Here is a 16841-nt window from a genome sequence, read left to right on the forward strand (position 1 = left end):
TGAAATAAATTTACTTGATGTGAAATGGAGACTAGTTGTCTGGAAGTGAAGTTGTGCGTTTGAGTTTTCTTGTGAGAACGACCTTACCTCAGCCGCACTCTGATGCTCCAGGAGTTGTCTGCTAAATGGTGGATGGCGGCAAGCCAAAGAGGTTATTACAAGTTTCCAGCTGGCTCTGCTGCACACGCTGCTGCTGATGAACGCCCAATTCACTGGTGGGCCTGCAGACTTTGCCAGTGCTTCCTTCTCTTCTCCCTCCCCGCACTGCATCTCTGGCTCACTCTTCATTCCAAGAAAGTCGTGATTGTTTGTTTGCTTGCAAACTTAATGCTTGCATACGTTTACTAGAATATGACCATTTACAATGTGATGATGACTCCAGATTGTTTTCCAGACGAGCTCAGAAAAAGTTGTTTTTTTTTACTTTGATCAGTTTGAAGTTGTAATTACACTGTTGACACCTAGATGGCAGTCTTTGCGTACTGTTTATCTCCACGAGAGAAGAACATAGAAATGCTATCAGACATGATTCATTTTATGGCATTATAGAGACTCTTTCAACATGCGGATTGTCAACAGAACTAACCAGGATGTTAACGTTTCTCAGAAATCTCCGTTTCATGTCAACAACGTCACTGTTCTAGAGCTCCGCTTTGTTTAAACTGCTTTTTGGCCTCTTTCCAAAGGCATTAATTATGGCCTTGTACCCTTAATTTTGTATTACTTATTTGTAATTTGTGCCTTGGGATTCAACTGTGAAGCCTATAGGGTACATCACAAAAAGAGAACAAACATGGGCACCTGTTGTAGCCGTTGTTTCTGACAGTGTACTCTATCCCAGACAGATGGTTTAAGTCCTCCGCAGGTAAACAGGGCAACACTCATCAATAATCTGGAGGCTACAAGGCCAGGTTTATATGCCCATAGGACAGATGGACTCACAGCAATAGAAGTGATATACGATTGTGTTTGTCGGGTATACCACAAACGCACACATAAACAAACTCTCATTAAGCAAAGGTAAGAAAGGACATGAAAAGTGAAAACAGGCCATTTTGCCCAGTCGGATTGTGCTGGGAAAATAGAAATAACAAAAGACACCAGAGATGTTTAGCATTTACATAGTGAAAACAATATTTGTTGAATGAATGTCTGTGTCCTTCTTGTTTGTCTTGTACAAAAAATAACATATCGAATCACTGCCCAAATAATGTTGGAAGAACCACAAAAGGTTTGTTGTCTTTTCATCGCCTTGTATTGTGTAATTGTGGCATCTGAAGCTGACACAATTTAATCTTGTTTTCATATTTTGGTCTAATTCTTGTTTCTATTGGCTGTGATTCCACTGTTGACCACTAGATGGCACCACACTCGTTTGAGACCGTGTAAATTTGAATGAAGAATGAAACAGAAAGCAATTTAGTGCAGTGTAGTTTTCCTAATTTTTAATTTTCAATCATTTTAAAGAGTTTTGGTTGAAAATTATCAAATGTCATTCGTTGCAATCCTGCTTTTTACATCTAGAGAAAGTACAACTGGAAATCCATTGGGCATTATCATTGTCAAATATGGCAAAATGTTGCCCAGATATCCACGTTTGTGTACAACACATAGCCAAAATGTTTTTGAAACCAACAGTTTTGCTCTTTTGCGATACGGTAAACAGCTCCTCACTCAAAGGAACTTCTAAATCCAAAACGTCAGCGTCTCTGCCAATAAATGCTCGCGAATAAAAATTTGCAGGTTGAACCCTGTACATCAGCAACAAAACCCATTTTGGTCAGCAAGGGCTCATTGTTTGGCTTTTAAAAACCACTGAAGCTTTCTTCACGTTGCGGCAGGATGGAACACAGACAAATGGATGCATGTCTGATAAAAGGCTTTTAGGGATATTGATTTTATTTCCGCAAGTATAGACAGCATTTCCCCCCCCCTGCTAGACACTCAAAATATGTTTCTATGTTCTCTCCTAAGATCCATTACAAGTGCGATGCAAAAAAAAAAAATGTTGCCCCTCGAGATAGGTTCACTCAATTTTGAGCGTACCTGTTTTTGTCAGCACTTCTCAGGATCACGCAGAGCAAATTTCTCCTCAGTAATAATCCTTAAATTAAATTTACGTATACCTCTGAAAGAGAACCTGATGCCTGAGCAGTGCTAGCCCATTCCAGCGTTCAGTGACAACGTGATAACACACACGCTGATTTACAAGGTGTCTCTGGGATCGCCAGGGACTTTTGATGTCACTTCCTCAGCCCTCTTTGCAACATCTCAACATTCATCATTCTTCCAAATTTCTGCAGCGCCATCGCTTGTGCGGATCTGCGCTCCTCAGACGCCTCTGAGTGAGGACGTTGAGAATTGCAAATCAGCGATTTGCAACCTTTTGTGACCAGAGCGAGAGGCTCATTACACTAATGCAGCTACACAATCCAACTAAAGATCCCTCAGGCGGAGAATAGCCTCTTGGGCCCAACGAACACTGATTTTATGATAATAGACTGCGAGTGTGTGTGCGCGCACGCGTGTAAACTTTTACAACGACATTAGCAACAAAATCTCAGCACGTACTCAGCTAAGTAATGACAAATTCGCTTTATCAATTTGTGCCCAGAGGGTGTGCACCTACGCTCAACTCGTACTTTAATTCTGCGATCCAACTTTGTGAAACCGAATTTGAGCTTACAATAAAATATGCTCACTCTCAGAGCTGTAAATAATAAAGCGCTTGATCGAGCACACTCAATATTTTCGTCCAGGCTCGAAGGCCTCCAATGAAATCACATTGGCACTGGCTGGCAGTTAATCTATAGAGCACAGTTGTCATAATTACGCACTGGAAATTCAAATAAATGAATGCAGTATACTGTGTTTTGGCAGCCCAATTGGATCACATAAATATTTTAACGCAAATAGACGGGCCGTTGTGTTGAAGCTAAAGCGAAACAATGGTAAACATTGTTGCAGTCGCTGATAAATCACAATTGAAAAGATGGGGCTAGTCATGATACTTTTTGTGGTCGGACTTGAAAGTGAATATATTTGTTTTTAAAGCCCATTTTGCAAATCGGTGTTTTCCTTATTCGTGGCAATCAAAATGCCTGAAGAAAACTAAGCCTAAATAAAATTGGGAGCAAATGCATTGCATGTAAATGAAAAACCTTCTTTAAAAAACTTCTTTGGATCAACTGATGGCAAGTGATCACAGCCTAGCAGCTTTTTATAGATTATTTCCAGATCATAGATTTCACTTTTTGCACATAGTCATAATGGTGAGAAGATTACTGTGTATCATTTTGCCATCGTTATGAATTCCATCTTTTCCGTCCGTCTCTTTGACTTTTCCTTCCGGGTAGCTTCCGAGACCGCAAGGATCAACCCATTGAAAATCTTTTGAGATTTCTTTATGCAACTCTCCCATCATCAATCATGGATTAATATCCACAAAAAGTGAACACAGGCATCCCAAGGGAAAAGTTCTTGCTGACAGCTGCTCATTTGTGAGTACTTTGTTTCGAAAGGGCCTAAACTCACTGTTTTTCGACATTATCAGCGTCTTCCGCCATGCTTCCCCTGGATTATCTCCCCAAGGCAATTCTTGAGGAGGAGCTCGATTTTTTTTTTTTGTTTTGTTTTAACATTGAGAAAAAGAGATTTTTCTTTCATTTATCTGTCAGACAGATCAACATATAGTGAGCATAAAAGGATGAGCGTTATGACTTATGACTAAATACTTCTTGAAATTATTTGTCAAAGCAACAAAACAGTCTGAGGCCTTTTGAAAGCATGGTTATTTTAGACGGGTTTATAAGAAGTCTACATACCCCTGTTCAAATGACTTCTTTCTTTCTTTCTTTCACCATAGATAAATTCAGATGTTCTAGTAGACTTCTCCTGACTTTTCTGTTGTAATGCTATCAGGTAATTGGAAATGTTCAGAATTCCATCCAATTTGACAAAGGCCTCAGTTCCAGCTGATGAATAACATCATAATTGATTTTTGCGTATAAAATTAGCACCAAAAAAAAGTTGTTTTTTTAACTTATTTTTAGTTTTTGTTCTTTCATGTAAAAGGGTACTTTTGCCTGTATTTAAAGTTGTCCATCCCTCCTACATTCCTGCAACAACAATAAAAAGAAAAAAGCAGCTGATTTGGCCACAGTGTTAAAAACTCAAATTAAAAATAATAATAATAATGTCAATAATGTGTTTTTGGAAAGTTCAGTGTGCACGATATGAGGTTAAATATACTTTTTATTCACGAATATAAATCTGAACAGCAAATATTCCAACACAAACTGAAGTGCAAGCTGCTGGCCTTAATGTGCCTTGTTGCTCGTCAATAGTGTGACGGCGATGTGAATGCAAAGTGTAGCAGGCAACTGGAAGAAAATGTCCCCTCCGGTGGTTGTTCCACAGCGGCTCGGCTCGGCTATGTGTTGCGTGCCTCTGCGGGGAAGATGTCCTCATAAGCCGGCGGCATTTCACTGGCCAGCGGGTAGGAGAAGGGGAAGCTGTGGTTGAGCTCCGGGTCTGCGGGAGAATATCCCGGCAGCTCGATGGAAGGGTGCCCTCCGCGCTGGGCTTCCGCGCCGCCGCTCTCGTCCAACACGCTCAAAACGGCTAAATTGATATAAGACACAGGCTGAAAGTCCGCTGAGGAGCAGTCCCGCTCCTCGCTGAAGATGATGGGCCCGGAGCTGTGCCTCTGAACTTGCCTGTTCCTAGAGAACTGAGCCGCTTTGTACCTTTGGATGAGCACCAGGTTGGCGAGAGCCAGGAGGCACTCGAGCGTGCTGAGCACCGAGGAGATGACCAAACTTCTCTGGTACTCCCTCAGCTCCTCGCAGGCGCGGCTCACCTGGCCCGATTGGACACAGTAGTGGAAATACTTCCTCTCTACCAGGGAAGCGGTGTCCCCGTCCACCACGGCTCCGGAGAAGGCTGTGAGGACCCCCAGAAGGAAGATCACAACCCCGAGGAGGACCAAATTCCGGCCGCGCGGCTTCCCCGTGCAACAGAGCAGCGCGGCGCCCAGGAGGACCTGGCCGCTGCCGAGGAGCAGCCCGGAGTAGAAGGCTCCGGCCGGAGCGCCGAGGTGAAAGTGTTCCCTGACTCTGGAGCCCAGCGAGACGCATCTTAATCCGAGCACAAATTCGCAGAGGGCGCACGCGAAGAGGAGGGTGCTGGACAGGACGGCGCAGAGTCCTTTCCCACTCAACTTCATTATATTCCACCTCTGCTGCCGCTCTCGATCCCTCTCCGCTGGCAGCCGACCTCATCCTCCGTCTGGTCCGGGAGCACCCCGGTCGCCGTCGGCCATCGTCAGCCGGTCCTTCTCATCGGCCGGTTCGGCGGCGGCGGCGGTTCGCGCCGCTGTGGCGTCTCTCTGCATTCCCGACGCTTTTACGGGAATGGTTGAAATGTTAATTCATCCCAGGAAGGCATGGCCCGCTTTGCACTTACCGCCCCGTCGATAATCCATTCGCGAGCATTGATCAACACTTATCCCCGCAAAGTTCGGACCCTTTGCATCCTCATCAAAGAGTGGGCTGGTTGCGGGGGTGCGCCGTGTGTGTGCGCGTGCGTGTGCGTGTGTCCATTTTCTAAAACCTAGGCCACAGGTGCTGTGGACTCCACGTTATTTGCATAATGTTTAAAATGTCTCTGTATTGTGAAGTCTGCTTTATGCGGATGTAAATAATACACAAAGATTGTGGGCGCCTTTGAGGACCCCCTATGCTTTATTTTCAAAATGTATTACATGTTTTCATAATTCACATATTTGAAGTGTTATTGTTGCATCTATAACAGTTGGTCAACAGTAAGCCCCTGTCTGTTGAATATTTAGTCAAGGTTTTTATTATGAATGATAAAACTGGTCAAAATCCCATTTGAATGTAGTTTGATGTTAATTTTAAAAAGTGTCTTCGGTTTGTTCTAACACATCAGGTTTTTGAAACAGTTTAATTCTTTTTTTGTTAAGTTGCACCTATAAAAACTTGACTTGACGTCTCAGGGGGGGAAATCCACCTGTTGCCTAACCTACCCCTTATTTCATTAATGTCATTGAGTATAGTATTAATTTACATATACCATTCAAAATATTTGGCAGTTCCTCGACTGACATATGAGCCAATTTACAAGTTGCAAGCTCTCATGACGTCAACTTCACGAAAGCAGAGCGTGGCATACTGAACATATCTTCAAAAAGAGGCTTCAATCCGTTTTATGGTACTGCTGCTTCCCTGGAGACAAAGACTATAAGACATGAATTGTGATTTGTCAATTGTTTCTGCACTTGCACATCATACAACCATAATTCTGGAAGTCTGATGGATTCTCTGAGCTCAAAAGTGCTGTCCGTGGTGCTGGAATGCAATGCCTGAATCAAAACGTGGCCAGCTCGACTTCTTTCCATCCAAATGATCCATCATTGGCTTTATTAAAACCATTTGTGTGCGTAGGAGAAAGCATTCCTCTGTGGAGCAGATATAAGTGAGGAGGATTCTCGTGTTATTACGAGGTCGATTATTGGCAGGAGGAGTTCTACTTAGTCCAGATCAATGCAGAAAGATGTGTGCATAAATCATCACATTGCTGCGAGAGAGAGATGATGATGCAGCCTCAATATGTTTGTCAGTACAAAAACAGTAGCTGGGCTCTCCACTGGACTATAACAGATGAAAGTATAAAAAAAAAAAAAAAATCAATTCAGATTTGCAGCCTATCCCACTTAGAGACTGGGAACTCCCTGTCTAGACAGACTGCACACCAGCTAATGCCTTAAAGGAGACACTATGAAAAAGTGAATCTATAAATGCTTCCAAATTAAACAAAGTCAACAGTATGAGGGCCTTCTCACCCATCAAGAGATACATTTAACATTTCTTTGCTATCTGTCCTAGCTGTGACCAAACAATGTGTACTTCCACTCCACTAATATAAACACAGTAACAGTAAGTAAGTGACTTCCATAGTTGAATTGGCTAGCAGTAGCTTGACCTAAGTGCCATTCATTTACATTTTGGTGCTGTTGAGGCATAGAACCTTCAACCTCAAAAAGGTCAAGCGGGGGGAACCCTGAGTTTTTTTTAATGGGAAAATATTGTCACACAAAAAATCCAAACTTTGGTCATACCGCATGTCCGCATCAATCGGTAACAATAGTCAATAGTCAAGTTTCAACTTTTGTTGTCCCTTGTAGTGAATAAGCACTCTTCAAATAAACTTGGAACAGACAAGGGGTTGAAAATAGCTTCAGTAAAAGAACAGTCACCGTCGGCCTGGAGCGACGACTTAAATTCTGTGAAAATGGCCGTATTCAATCATGTGATAAATTGGACGAGCGTGGCATACCGTACCTCTTCTATACTATGTCAGTGTGGGGCCCATTCATACTCGAACGACGGATGATTGTCAGGCGCGGTTCACTAAGCAGCAACAGGCCATGGCAAGGAAAGTCACATGAGCTGTGAATCCGTTGGATAAACTCAAATCTTCCTTTGAAAGTCATTCGAAGCTCATCAAGATGCTCACACGGTCGCCTGGTTAGGCTTAGCCGAACTCAGTCCATGCCGAGTTGTGGTAACCACAAGTCAACATCGCTACCCGCTAATACATCTTACCAATTGGCCCTCGTGAGTGTCAAAAGGTAAAAAGAACTTGTAAAGATAAAGTAAAATAGAGGTCGACATTCTTTTCCTCATTCAAGGTGACTTGAATGAAAAAGATTTCAAGCTTGAGCAGTGTTGGGTCTCTTGACATCACTATCATTTCATTCAATTATGCTGAGAAATATTGAAGCCAATTATAAGTCAACTGCAAGGCACTGACAGACGGGTCTGAGGAAGCAGACGATGCAGAAACAAGATTAATATCTAAAGTGCATTTCTCCCCTTCCAGTGCCATCACTGCAATTGTTCAGCTACGCCTTTAAGAGGATGAATAGATGTCATTGCTTAATGGTTTTAAAGTTTCCACAGTGCATTTCAGGGGAACTCTATACGTAGACAATGATGATGGTGGTAATTTGACAGTTAGGCCAATGATCATCGGAGTTTTGGAGCGTCTCATTAGTAACATGAGAGCAGATACGCAAGTGATGATGCTTTGCGAACCAACCTGAAAATGGCGGTGTACCTAATAGAGTGTCCGAGTGACCTCACAGATCAAACAGCCAATCAGAAAGTGGGGGTGAGGGCGGGTGTGGCACTTTTCACTTAAGCTTTTTCCCTAATGAAGTGGCCTGTGATTAGGTACACCTCATGGACACTTCAATAGGTACACTACACGAGGTAAAAAAATGTGTAGCGAACGATTCTTTTGAACAAATCTTTTGAGTGAACTTATTCTTAAGATTCAGTTCACTTAAAAGAACTGGAATGCACATCACTATTGTTGGACCCCTGAGGTATCATAGCTTCCCCCCACTCCCCTGGGAAAATAAAATACGTGCATAATATCTTCACATTCACTTCTATTTTGATACATTCATCTCACAAACAAAAGGTAAAGTCTCACTTCGGTTTATTTTGTACAGCGTTTCAATTATACAGCAAGCCTTCAACATTCAACCAGCAGAGAGCGCTGTCAGCACACACGTTGATGCTTCATGTCCCCACATAAAGATGAAGTTGATCAGGCTGCTTTATTTGAGACCAAATACTTTTAAGTGAAGTTACTCCTTGGTTTGTCGTACAAAAGCGATTTTCCACAGGTCAGCACACCATCTGGTAATTCTATGTAAATGTTGACGATGTGTACAAATGAGCCAAGAAGCAGGAGTGCTGTTGTATGCCGCAGGGTCACGACTCAGAGGAGCAAGCACAACAAATAGTGTTCAGATAAAGCTGCTTTACCTTCTTTTTACTGAACCAGCAAAGAACGGAAAGAAGTGAGACAATGGATTTAAGTGACATGTCATGAACAGAATTTAATTTGCTTTAAAAAAAAAATGCACCGATAACAGCCAAATAGGAAAAAAAGGACTACATGAATGAAGCTTGACTGTGCAGAATTTTGAAGGAAGGACTTTACACATATCTGCTTTGTATCTAATCCATCGTTCTCATTCCTTTCCCTCCTTGACCAACTGTAACACTTTTTTTGGGGGGGGGGGGGGGGCGTCAATACACACAACAACAAAGTACAGTGAAAATGAATGGCAGTGGAGTGGGACTCGGGCATCTAGTTCATCTCCTGCTGCTCAGCCGCCTGGGACGGAAGTTCAGCGTCAACTGGCTCACTCGATCCGTATTTGTTCTTTAAAGAGCGTCCCAAAAACAGCCAATACTCCTTGCGGATGGTGTCCTTCTCCTTGGCTAAATGTTCACAAATCTTGGAAGAGAAAACCAAATACACAGGTCTCAGACTGCAAAGTCACACTAGACAGTCAAATGACTTACTTCCAGAGCGCTTTTTAAAGTGTCCACTCGGTCTTCCTCCGATTGTCCTTTCTCACTGCCGTTCTCCAAAGCATCCTCGTAACAATCAAAGAGAAATGCGAGAAGGTAAGATGAAGAACGCGTCTCCTTTAGCACCAGGACTTTCTCAAGCAGCCCGGGCTGAGACGATAAACCTCTGTCTTGAAGCATCCTGAAGGAGAAACAAAAAACAATATCAGTCAGAAATAAAGATTTATGTATCCACTTCACTTCCTTAAGACACACTCAGACAAATTGTGAATCAATCATATGGAGTCAAATCTTGATTCACAAAGCAGTCCTGAGTTGTTGTTGTTTTTTATATATATGAACTTTTGTTGGCTAATGCCTTACCCTTTCAAATAGTTCCACGCACTTTCATTGTGGGGGGCCTTTTTGATCTGGGTCAGACAGTATCTTACATGAAAATACAAATAAAAGGAACATTAAGTCAATTAGGAAGCAACCATTTCCAAAACATAACACAACACTTGAGATTTATGCCTTTTGGTTTTCGTAGTTTTCAGTTTTCTGTCATACACATGCCATGACTGTTGACAGTTTCTGAGAAAGATGTGATCTGAAGAAGCTTTCTGCCAAAGTGCCACACTTACTCAATCTCTCTCTCGAGAATGACTTGATCTGAGAACCCTGTCGTGTGTGTGATGACAAAATGCCTCTGGTTCCAAGCAGAATTATTCCTCACATCTTCATCCAAGAGATTTTCCACAAACTCCAGCTCGTTGTCCCACAGTTTATACTCCTGAAAGTTTGATGAGGGGTAGAAAAAAAATAAAAATAGAACGTTAGAGCACAGAGTACACTCTTCCAAATGTGCGTAATAATCTGTATCTCTTCATCTGCCAGCTTTCCATGATAAAAAGTCAGTCATAGAGAAAGAAATATTGGATAAGAACTTATCCCGACATTAACTCATCCACAACTGTCACCATTTAAAATGTCTCCGATTGACCCCAAATAAAGTTCAGCTGTTCTGTCAGTGTAGGGTTTTGTTTTGTAGTCAAATTTTCAGAACACAAGTAGCACAACTAACCTGGATGACCCACTGTCTGTGCTGCCAGGCATGGTAGTTCTTTGCATCTTGGCTGAGGATGTCTGCAATGAACTCCAGCTCCTCTGAGGGATCATTCAACCACTCGACCACTATACGTCTGTGATGCCTGGAAGCGAAAACAACTTGCTTGCTGATTCGGTCCATAAAAATACAACAAAACTGCAAAATCTGAATTAAAAACGGATTAATTCATTTAGCGCAAACAAATGTTCCGTTGAAGCATTAATTGGTCTGCCACTTCTTACATACACTCACCAAACTTGATAGTTTTTAGGTTGATCTTCAATGATGGCTGTAATGTACCTCATTTCCTCCCTCAGATCCTTTGACAACGCTTGTAATAGTACCCGCCTGTAGTGCCTGCGCGTTTCCACACAACAGTACAGAACCATTATTATTATGCCAAAAAATACTTCAAAATATATGACTTTAGGATAGTGTTACAAATGAACAACCCTTTAGAAAACGATCACAGTGTGCTATTTAAAAATGGAGGCTACGGTAAGTACAAAAAAATAAATTCAAACTGTGATCTCACCACACTGTGTAGTTTGCAGCGTTCAGCTCAATAGCGTCTGCTGTCAAGGCGAAAGCTCGTTCACTCTTTTCGTCATTCTTCAGCAGGGCACGGAAATAGTCAAAAACATCTGAGACTGTTGAAAAACACAAACGGCTTGAAATATTAGACACGTTAATGGACAAAATGGTGCGGGGTGATATCTTGGAATCGTTTTCCATTCAATAAATAAAGGTTACTTGGAAAATAATTTTGGGGGGTTTTCTGCCAGATATTAAAACTGCCAATCGGACAAAATATACTTGCTAACAGACAAGCAAAGAGGAAACAACTTGACAGAGCCATGTTGCAGACAGCATTTCAAAACTTCGTCAGACACCAAAAAAAAAGCCAAATATTTGACCAAATTTACACTTTTCGGAATAAGCAATCTTGACAACAGGGTTTGGTCCATCATCTTGAGGAACAGGTTCCAAGTCAGCCCACTCTTTCCTGTCTCTGAAACACACAACACAAACTTTGGCAGTTGACAAATTTAAAATTAATAAGAAAAATCATGTTTAAGATTAGATTTAAACACGATTACAGCAATCAAAAAGTTAAAAAAAAAAAACTTATAAATAGTGCACTTAAAGCTGTTCAGTGACTTGTGTACTAAATAAATGCAAAATACTAATTGCTGCTTGACCCCCAAATATTTCCCTTCACATTAAGAAGTGGACGCTGCATTTGGTTGAACTAAATGAGCTAGCTAGTTGGACCCAACTACGTTTGTGTAACGAAATAATACCTGTAAAAAGTATATCGATGAATATCAAATTCATCGTCAACGTGGTCTCCCGCCTCTACATTAAATTCGTTATCATCCTTAAATGTCACAGAATCGTTGGAATAATCCTCAATCCCCGACATTGCTAACTTGTTAGCTTGTCAATCACAATGCTCGGGGAAGGAACAGCTACTACGCAATTTCCGGTTTGAGTTATGTTGCATTTACGTCCGATCAGAAATGTTGGTACAAATGTAAAACTGATGAAAAAAAGTCAATTTTCTCACGTTGCAGTTGCCTATGCATGAATTAACTCTCCACTGACTGCAGTTCTGTCCTAACATGAAAAGTGATTTCCGTTACAGCATTAAACCATTAATTTATACATACAGAAAAAGAACACCCCACTATGCTGCTCTATCTCAATATGAAACATTATGTTAAAGTATTGGATCGATTTAATTCTTTGTATACAGTAATTAAATACGCTGGCAATGCAATTTTATCTTGGTACAAAATTAATTTTGCTATGTCAGGTTGAGATGGTACACATTTAAGATGAAATAAATAGAAATTATAATTAACAATGCTGTATACGTATATAATATAGTTTATAGTAAAAAATTGCAGAGTACAAAATATTGAAACTTGAAGTATCACATTCAATTGCCTCACTTTCAGATGATCTGCATTGGACCATCCAGATAGTCCGGTTGCTGTTTCGTGTTATAAATAATTCCACCAAAGGCAAGGTCAAACTGAACTTTATTTGTAGTTGATGACTCTGAACATTATAAAAATAAATAGATGATTCACAGTCAGTGGATCACAATACAAAGTGTTATCAAAATTATGCATCAGCAAGAATCGAACACATGCATTATTCACCTTTCCACCAACTTAAACTGTATTTGGTGAGAACATTCCTTGAACTGTCTAGCAAGTCTGTTTTCCCAACACCGCCACCAGTTGATTGAATATAAAAATCATCTTTTGCACTAGACAGACTGATTATTTTTTTCTTGTTGACCTCACCAAAGTGTTCAGTGACTGTCTTCTTGATCCGATCCATATTTTTCAATATAACGTCTGGAAAGAAAATGGGGAAGTGGGAGTGTTACACACCTTAATATGGGTTAACACGGTTACTAACATACTTATATTCAGCTTCTTCAAGTGACATAATAATGTAGAGGTTCTGCTGGAGGTAATTATCAGCGCAAGTATTTTTCAATTAGTGCTACTTTATAGTTACAAATGTGTCCTCTGATAAACAGCTAGATCCTGCTTAAACCAAGACTTAGGAACCAATCCATATCATTTTGTAGTGGAAATGGCAGCCTCTTTCTCTTTTGTGCTAATAGCAGACGGTGGAATATGTTTATGACACAACAGGAATGAGGACAAGAAATTCAAACCTTCTTGCAAAATTGTACAGCGCTTCTTTCCGCTCTTGAAGGGACAAATGCCTGTCAACAGCTGATTTCCCAAAAGATTTTGCAGCAGGCTGTGGCGAAGACAAAAAGAAACTACAACTGCATCAAGATCAATTGATTTAAAAAATATATGTATTTATTTAGGACAACTCGGGTATTTTTTATTGAAATTCCCAACACAAACTGTTTTGGAAACGTCCGCCTTTAAAAGAAAATTCAAAATTACCTGTAAGGTCTGCGCACAAGTGGAAGGAAAAGTGCTGTTCACTGAAGCCCCAAATGGCGACTCCTCCGAATCTTCAGATGAAGACCCCTCTTTATATTCCAACAGGTTTGTTATGGTGACGTTAACACAACTGGTTTGGGCTGCAAGATCACCAAAAGACAACTTTCGGATTCGGGTGAGGAAACACAGGTCATACTTGACATTTTATCTTCACGGGTCAACTTCACTGCCACGGTCCCTGTTAACTGGCCATTTTATTGATTGCTTAGCACGTTCTAAACGTCCCGATTCAAGTCAACTCCTCGTTTGGCGTCTGATGTTGAAGCAGCTCAATGCAATTACTTTTCATACACGATTACATTTTGCTGAGGACAGCACAAGTTGGATGTCGGGAGTAAGAGTGTGCTGACTGCAACATACCCAAGTCATTTGTGATGACGCTCAGGGGGACATGGGGGAGTACATCCTTCACCTGCTGGGCCATTTGAGCTATCCGAGGCTCATCAGTTCCCTGCGCCGTGAAACCGAGGCCGATCGAGCCAGGTCGTAAGCCTAACGGGAGAAATACATCCATCAAAGTACGACCGCGGCGCGGTGAAGTTTGTTGGCATCCCGTTGATTTATTCGCTTACTCGTAGACGTTTGTGGGAGGGCGTGTCGTTTCCTTTTGATGTGCTCGGCTTTGTCGGCTTTAGTGATCTTGGTTGTGACCAAGCCAAGTTCGCAGGCGAGTAGCTGCAAGGACAAAATCACGCAGTAATCGCAGTTTAATTGAAACGGAAGTGAGCACTTACAAACGGTAGCCGGCCAAAGCACAGCAAAAACATGACAATGCAGATTAGCAGATTGCTACTCAAGTGGCTTTATTTTACCTCCTGGACTTTGTTGGCAAACTCCTGTGAGGACTCACCATCCTCTCGTGAAACTGATGGCAACCAACTGTCGGCAGAAGGGGAAAAGTTAGGATATTTGGACAACTATTAAGCACACACACAAACCAAAAGTCTCATCTGATTGGAATTAAATAGAGGTGGTACGTGAGACTTTTTTTCTCTTTGGAAGCTTCGAATTAACCGCTTGAGCAATCTACGGAAAACAAAGTTGCTTTGGTGCCAGATGAGTTGCGACTTTTCCATCATAACAAGATATTGTACTAAGTACATATGTACATACTGTAAATACGTTGACAGTTTAACCAAGATGAAAGAGATAAGGATACAAAGATTTTTAGTACCTTACATGATACACTGTAACTGGAGAAAAAAATGTCCATAACAGCTCTGTCAACCAACTGCTCTCTGGTGTGCTCTGCAGACAAAAGTAGACAAATAGAAATCAATACTTATCAAATGGTTTTGCAATAGCTTTCGAACAAACAATGGAAATCGCTAGCTCAAATAACAGCTTAAGTCAATTATATTACCAAAGCAATCAGAGGTCTTGCAACCCTCAAGGCCACAGGCTGAATGGAGTCTGTCAGAGAAAAGGGCCAAGAACTGAGAAAGAAGAATACAGATAGATTGGTTAGAACGTACACAAATCCGTTGAACATTATCAAAAATAATTATGAATAAATTTGTCTGAATGGGAACAGGCAATGCTCACATGTTGGAAATATGTTATTATATATTTTCTTCATGGGAAAATACAGAGGAAATCAGATCTGAATACACAGGGGTCTTCAAGTGGCTGCACTGACCTGAACTTTAGCAGGCCGGCGCGTCCATTCGTGGTGTCCTCTTCAGGGAGAAGCAGCAATGGTGAGGCCCCTTCGGTGGAGCAGTACCTCTGAAGCGACTCGCCTATCGCTCCCCTGCCAAGCGCAGCGTGCACTTCCATGAAGCCTCTGGCCCAACATACGAAACCTGTGGAGCCCTCAAACTGGGGCTGATGAGAACACAGATTGCTCAGTGAACACATTTGTCCGTTCAGTATTTATACAGTACATTTACAGCGGTAAGAATCAAAGGATGGGCTTTGATTGTCTCAATATCAGCCAAAAATGCAAATCAGTTGCACAAAACTTGTTCCACGTTGGACTCACAGTGCAGCAGGGGGTCAGGAGGTTGATTATGTTGTGATCGAACTCTGTCACGTGATTGCATATGTAAAGTTTGGTATTTTTGTCTCTGGATCGAGGATTTTGCTGCCTCACGTGCATTCCCAAGACTGAACACATAATCCTCACAATGAATCTGTTACGACAGAGAAAGAGAGAAAAAATAAGTATTAGCATGAACAGTGTGAGTGAGCACGTTTACATTCGGTGACAACATTTACAACAATCAAGTTTGCTGTACGAGAAAGTAAAATACGGATCGTGTACATTTACATACCGTCTTAGAAAACTTTCAGGTAGTGCACAGCTGACCAAGAATACATGGACACCAATAAAAATCCTTAATAACATCAAACAAATGCCAACTGGAAAGTAAATCACCAACAGCAGGAAGACAAGTGTGTCTTTGGGTAACCTGTGCAAATCAAATGGGAATAATGAGGCAGATAACATGGAAAATTCTATCAAATGTTCATTAACGACATTTTGGAAATTCTTGGAATCGATTTAATTTATTGCTATTCGTACAGAACGAAATTAGTTGACCTGTCACTTCAACCAGTTTTTACTTTCGCAATTGTGACACGTTTAACAAGTTGTATAAGAACCATTTGGATCGAAGCATTAGCTCACATTGAAATGAGGTCTTGTTTATAGATTTGCAATCTATATCGCTGCAAAGGTAATTTCATTACCAATCCTCTGACCAATTGCGAATATGTGGCAGCTAGCGTTACATAAGCTTCAATGACTTACCGGCAAAAGTCGATCATATCTTCAATAACCGGAGTCTCCATGTCTGTCCCGTCAAATCTTAACGCAAGAGGACACTCTTAGAAAAGCAACAACCAAATGCTTCTACCTAAAAATAAATCGCTCATCACGTTCAGAGTAACAACCGTGTCATTCTAAGGACACGTAGCCAGCAAACCTCTGTGTTTATTTATTTAATTATTGTTTACTCGAGGATGTGACAAAATTTGGATTGAAACCTTATTACAAAACCACAAGTGGAAGTTTACTAGTTAGCTGAAAATTCGGTACTGTTAGCAAGGCTGAATATCCATTCCGATCACCTTAGCTGGATCACTTCCGGGGCAGATTCATCAAAGTAAAACGAACAAAACAGGGAAAGAGAAAGAGAAAAAATCGTTAATAAAATTACGTTACGATCGTTGTTAACTTACTATAATAGTAGATCGTCAGTAAAATTATAAAATATTAACATGTTTTACACGGTGAAAATACGTCAGCTATTTCAGAAGGTAGTTTAGTGCGGTACTGAACCTTTCAAAATAAAAGCACCTTCCACACTTATTACATGTACACGTGGG

The 16841-nt window shown here is 41.2% G+C and overlaps 3 protein-coding genes across 3 annotated transcripts; all 3 read right to left on the bottom strand.

Moving 5' to 3' along the window:
• Positions 1-4213: 4213 nt before the first annotated feature.
• On the bottom strand, positions 4214-5523 carry LOC133162903 (transmembrane protein 271-like). Its single transcript, XM_061292426.1, has one exon. It carries the CDS (start codon positions 5225-5227, stop codon positions 4433-4435), a length of 795 nt encoding a protein of 264 aa, XP_061148410.1. The 5' UTR covers positions 5228-5523; the 3' UTR covers positions 4214-4432.
• Positions 5524-8512: 2989 nt separating this feature from the next.
• fnta (farnesyltransferase, CAAX box, alpha) lies at positions 8513-11995 on the bottom strand. The gene is made up of 9 exons (XM_061292414.1): positions 11808-11995; positions 11430-11515; positions 11039-11153; positions 10756-10860; positions 10480-10606; positions 10040-10188; positions 9780-9842; positions 9408-9597; positions 8513-9339 (listed from the first exon to the last, which is right to left on the bottom strand). Exons 1-9 carry the CDS (start codon positions 11927-11929, stop codon positions 9190-9192), a joined length of 1107 nt encoding a protein of 368 aa, XP_061148398.1. The 5' UTR covers positions 11930-11995; the 3' UTR covers positions 8513-9189.
• A 539-nt stretch (positions 11996-12534) lies between these two features.
• aup1 (AUP1 lipid droplet regulating VLDL assembly factor) lies at positions 12535-16608 on the bottom strand. The gene is made up of 12 exons (XM_061292401.1): positions 16264-16608; positions 15785-15922; positions 15493-15643; positions 15148-15335; positions 14872-14944; positions 14683-14756; positions 14321-14387; positions 14081-14183; positions 13869-14000; positions 13449-13588; positions 13205-13293; positions 12535-12875 (listed from the first exon to the last, which is right to left on the bottom strand). The coding sequence occupies exons 1-12, from the start codon at positions 16302-16304 to the stop codon at positions 12830-12832; spliced, it is 1242 nt and encodes a 413-aa protein (XP_061148385.1). The 5' UTR covers positions 16305-16608; the 3' UTR covers positions 12535-12829.
• Between the last annotated feature and the right edge of the window lie 233 nt (positions 16609-16841).

This window comes from Syngnathus typhle, linkage group LG1, assembly GCF_033458585.1.
Source record: "Syngnathus typhle isolate RoL2023-S1 ecotype Sweden linkage group LG1, RoL_Styp_1.0, whole genome shotgun sequence".
Lineage (NCBI taxonomy): Eukaryota > Metazoa > Chordata > Actinopteri > Syngnathiformes > Syngnathidae > Syngnathus > Syngnathus typhle.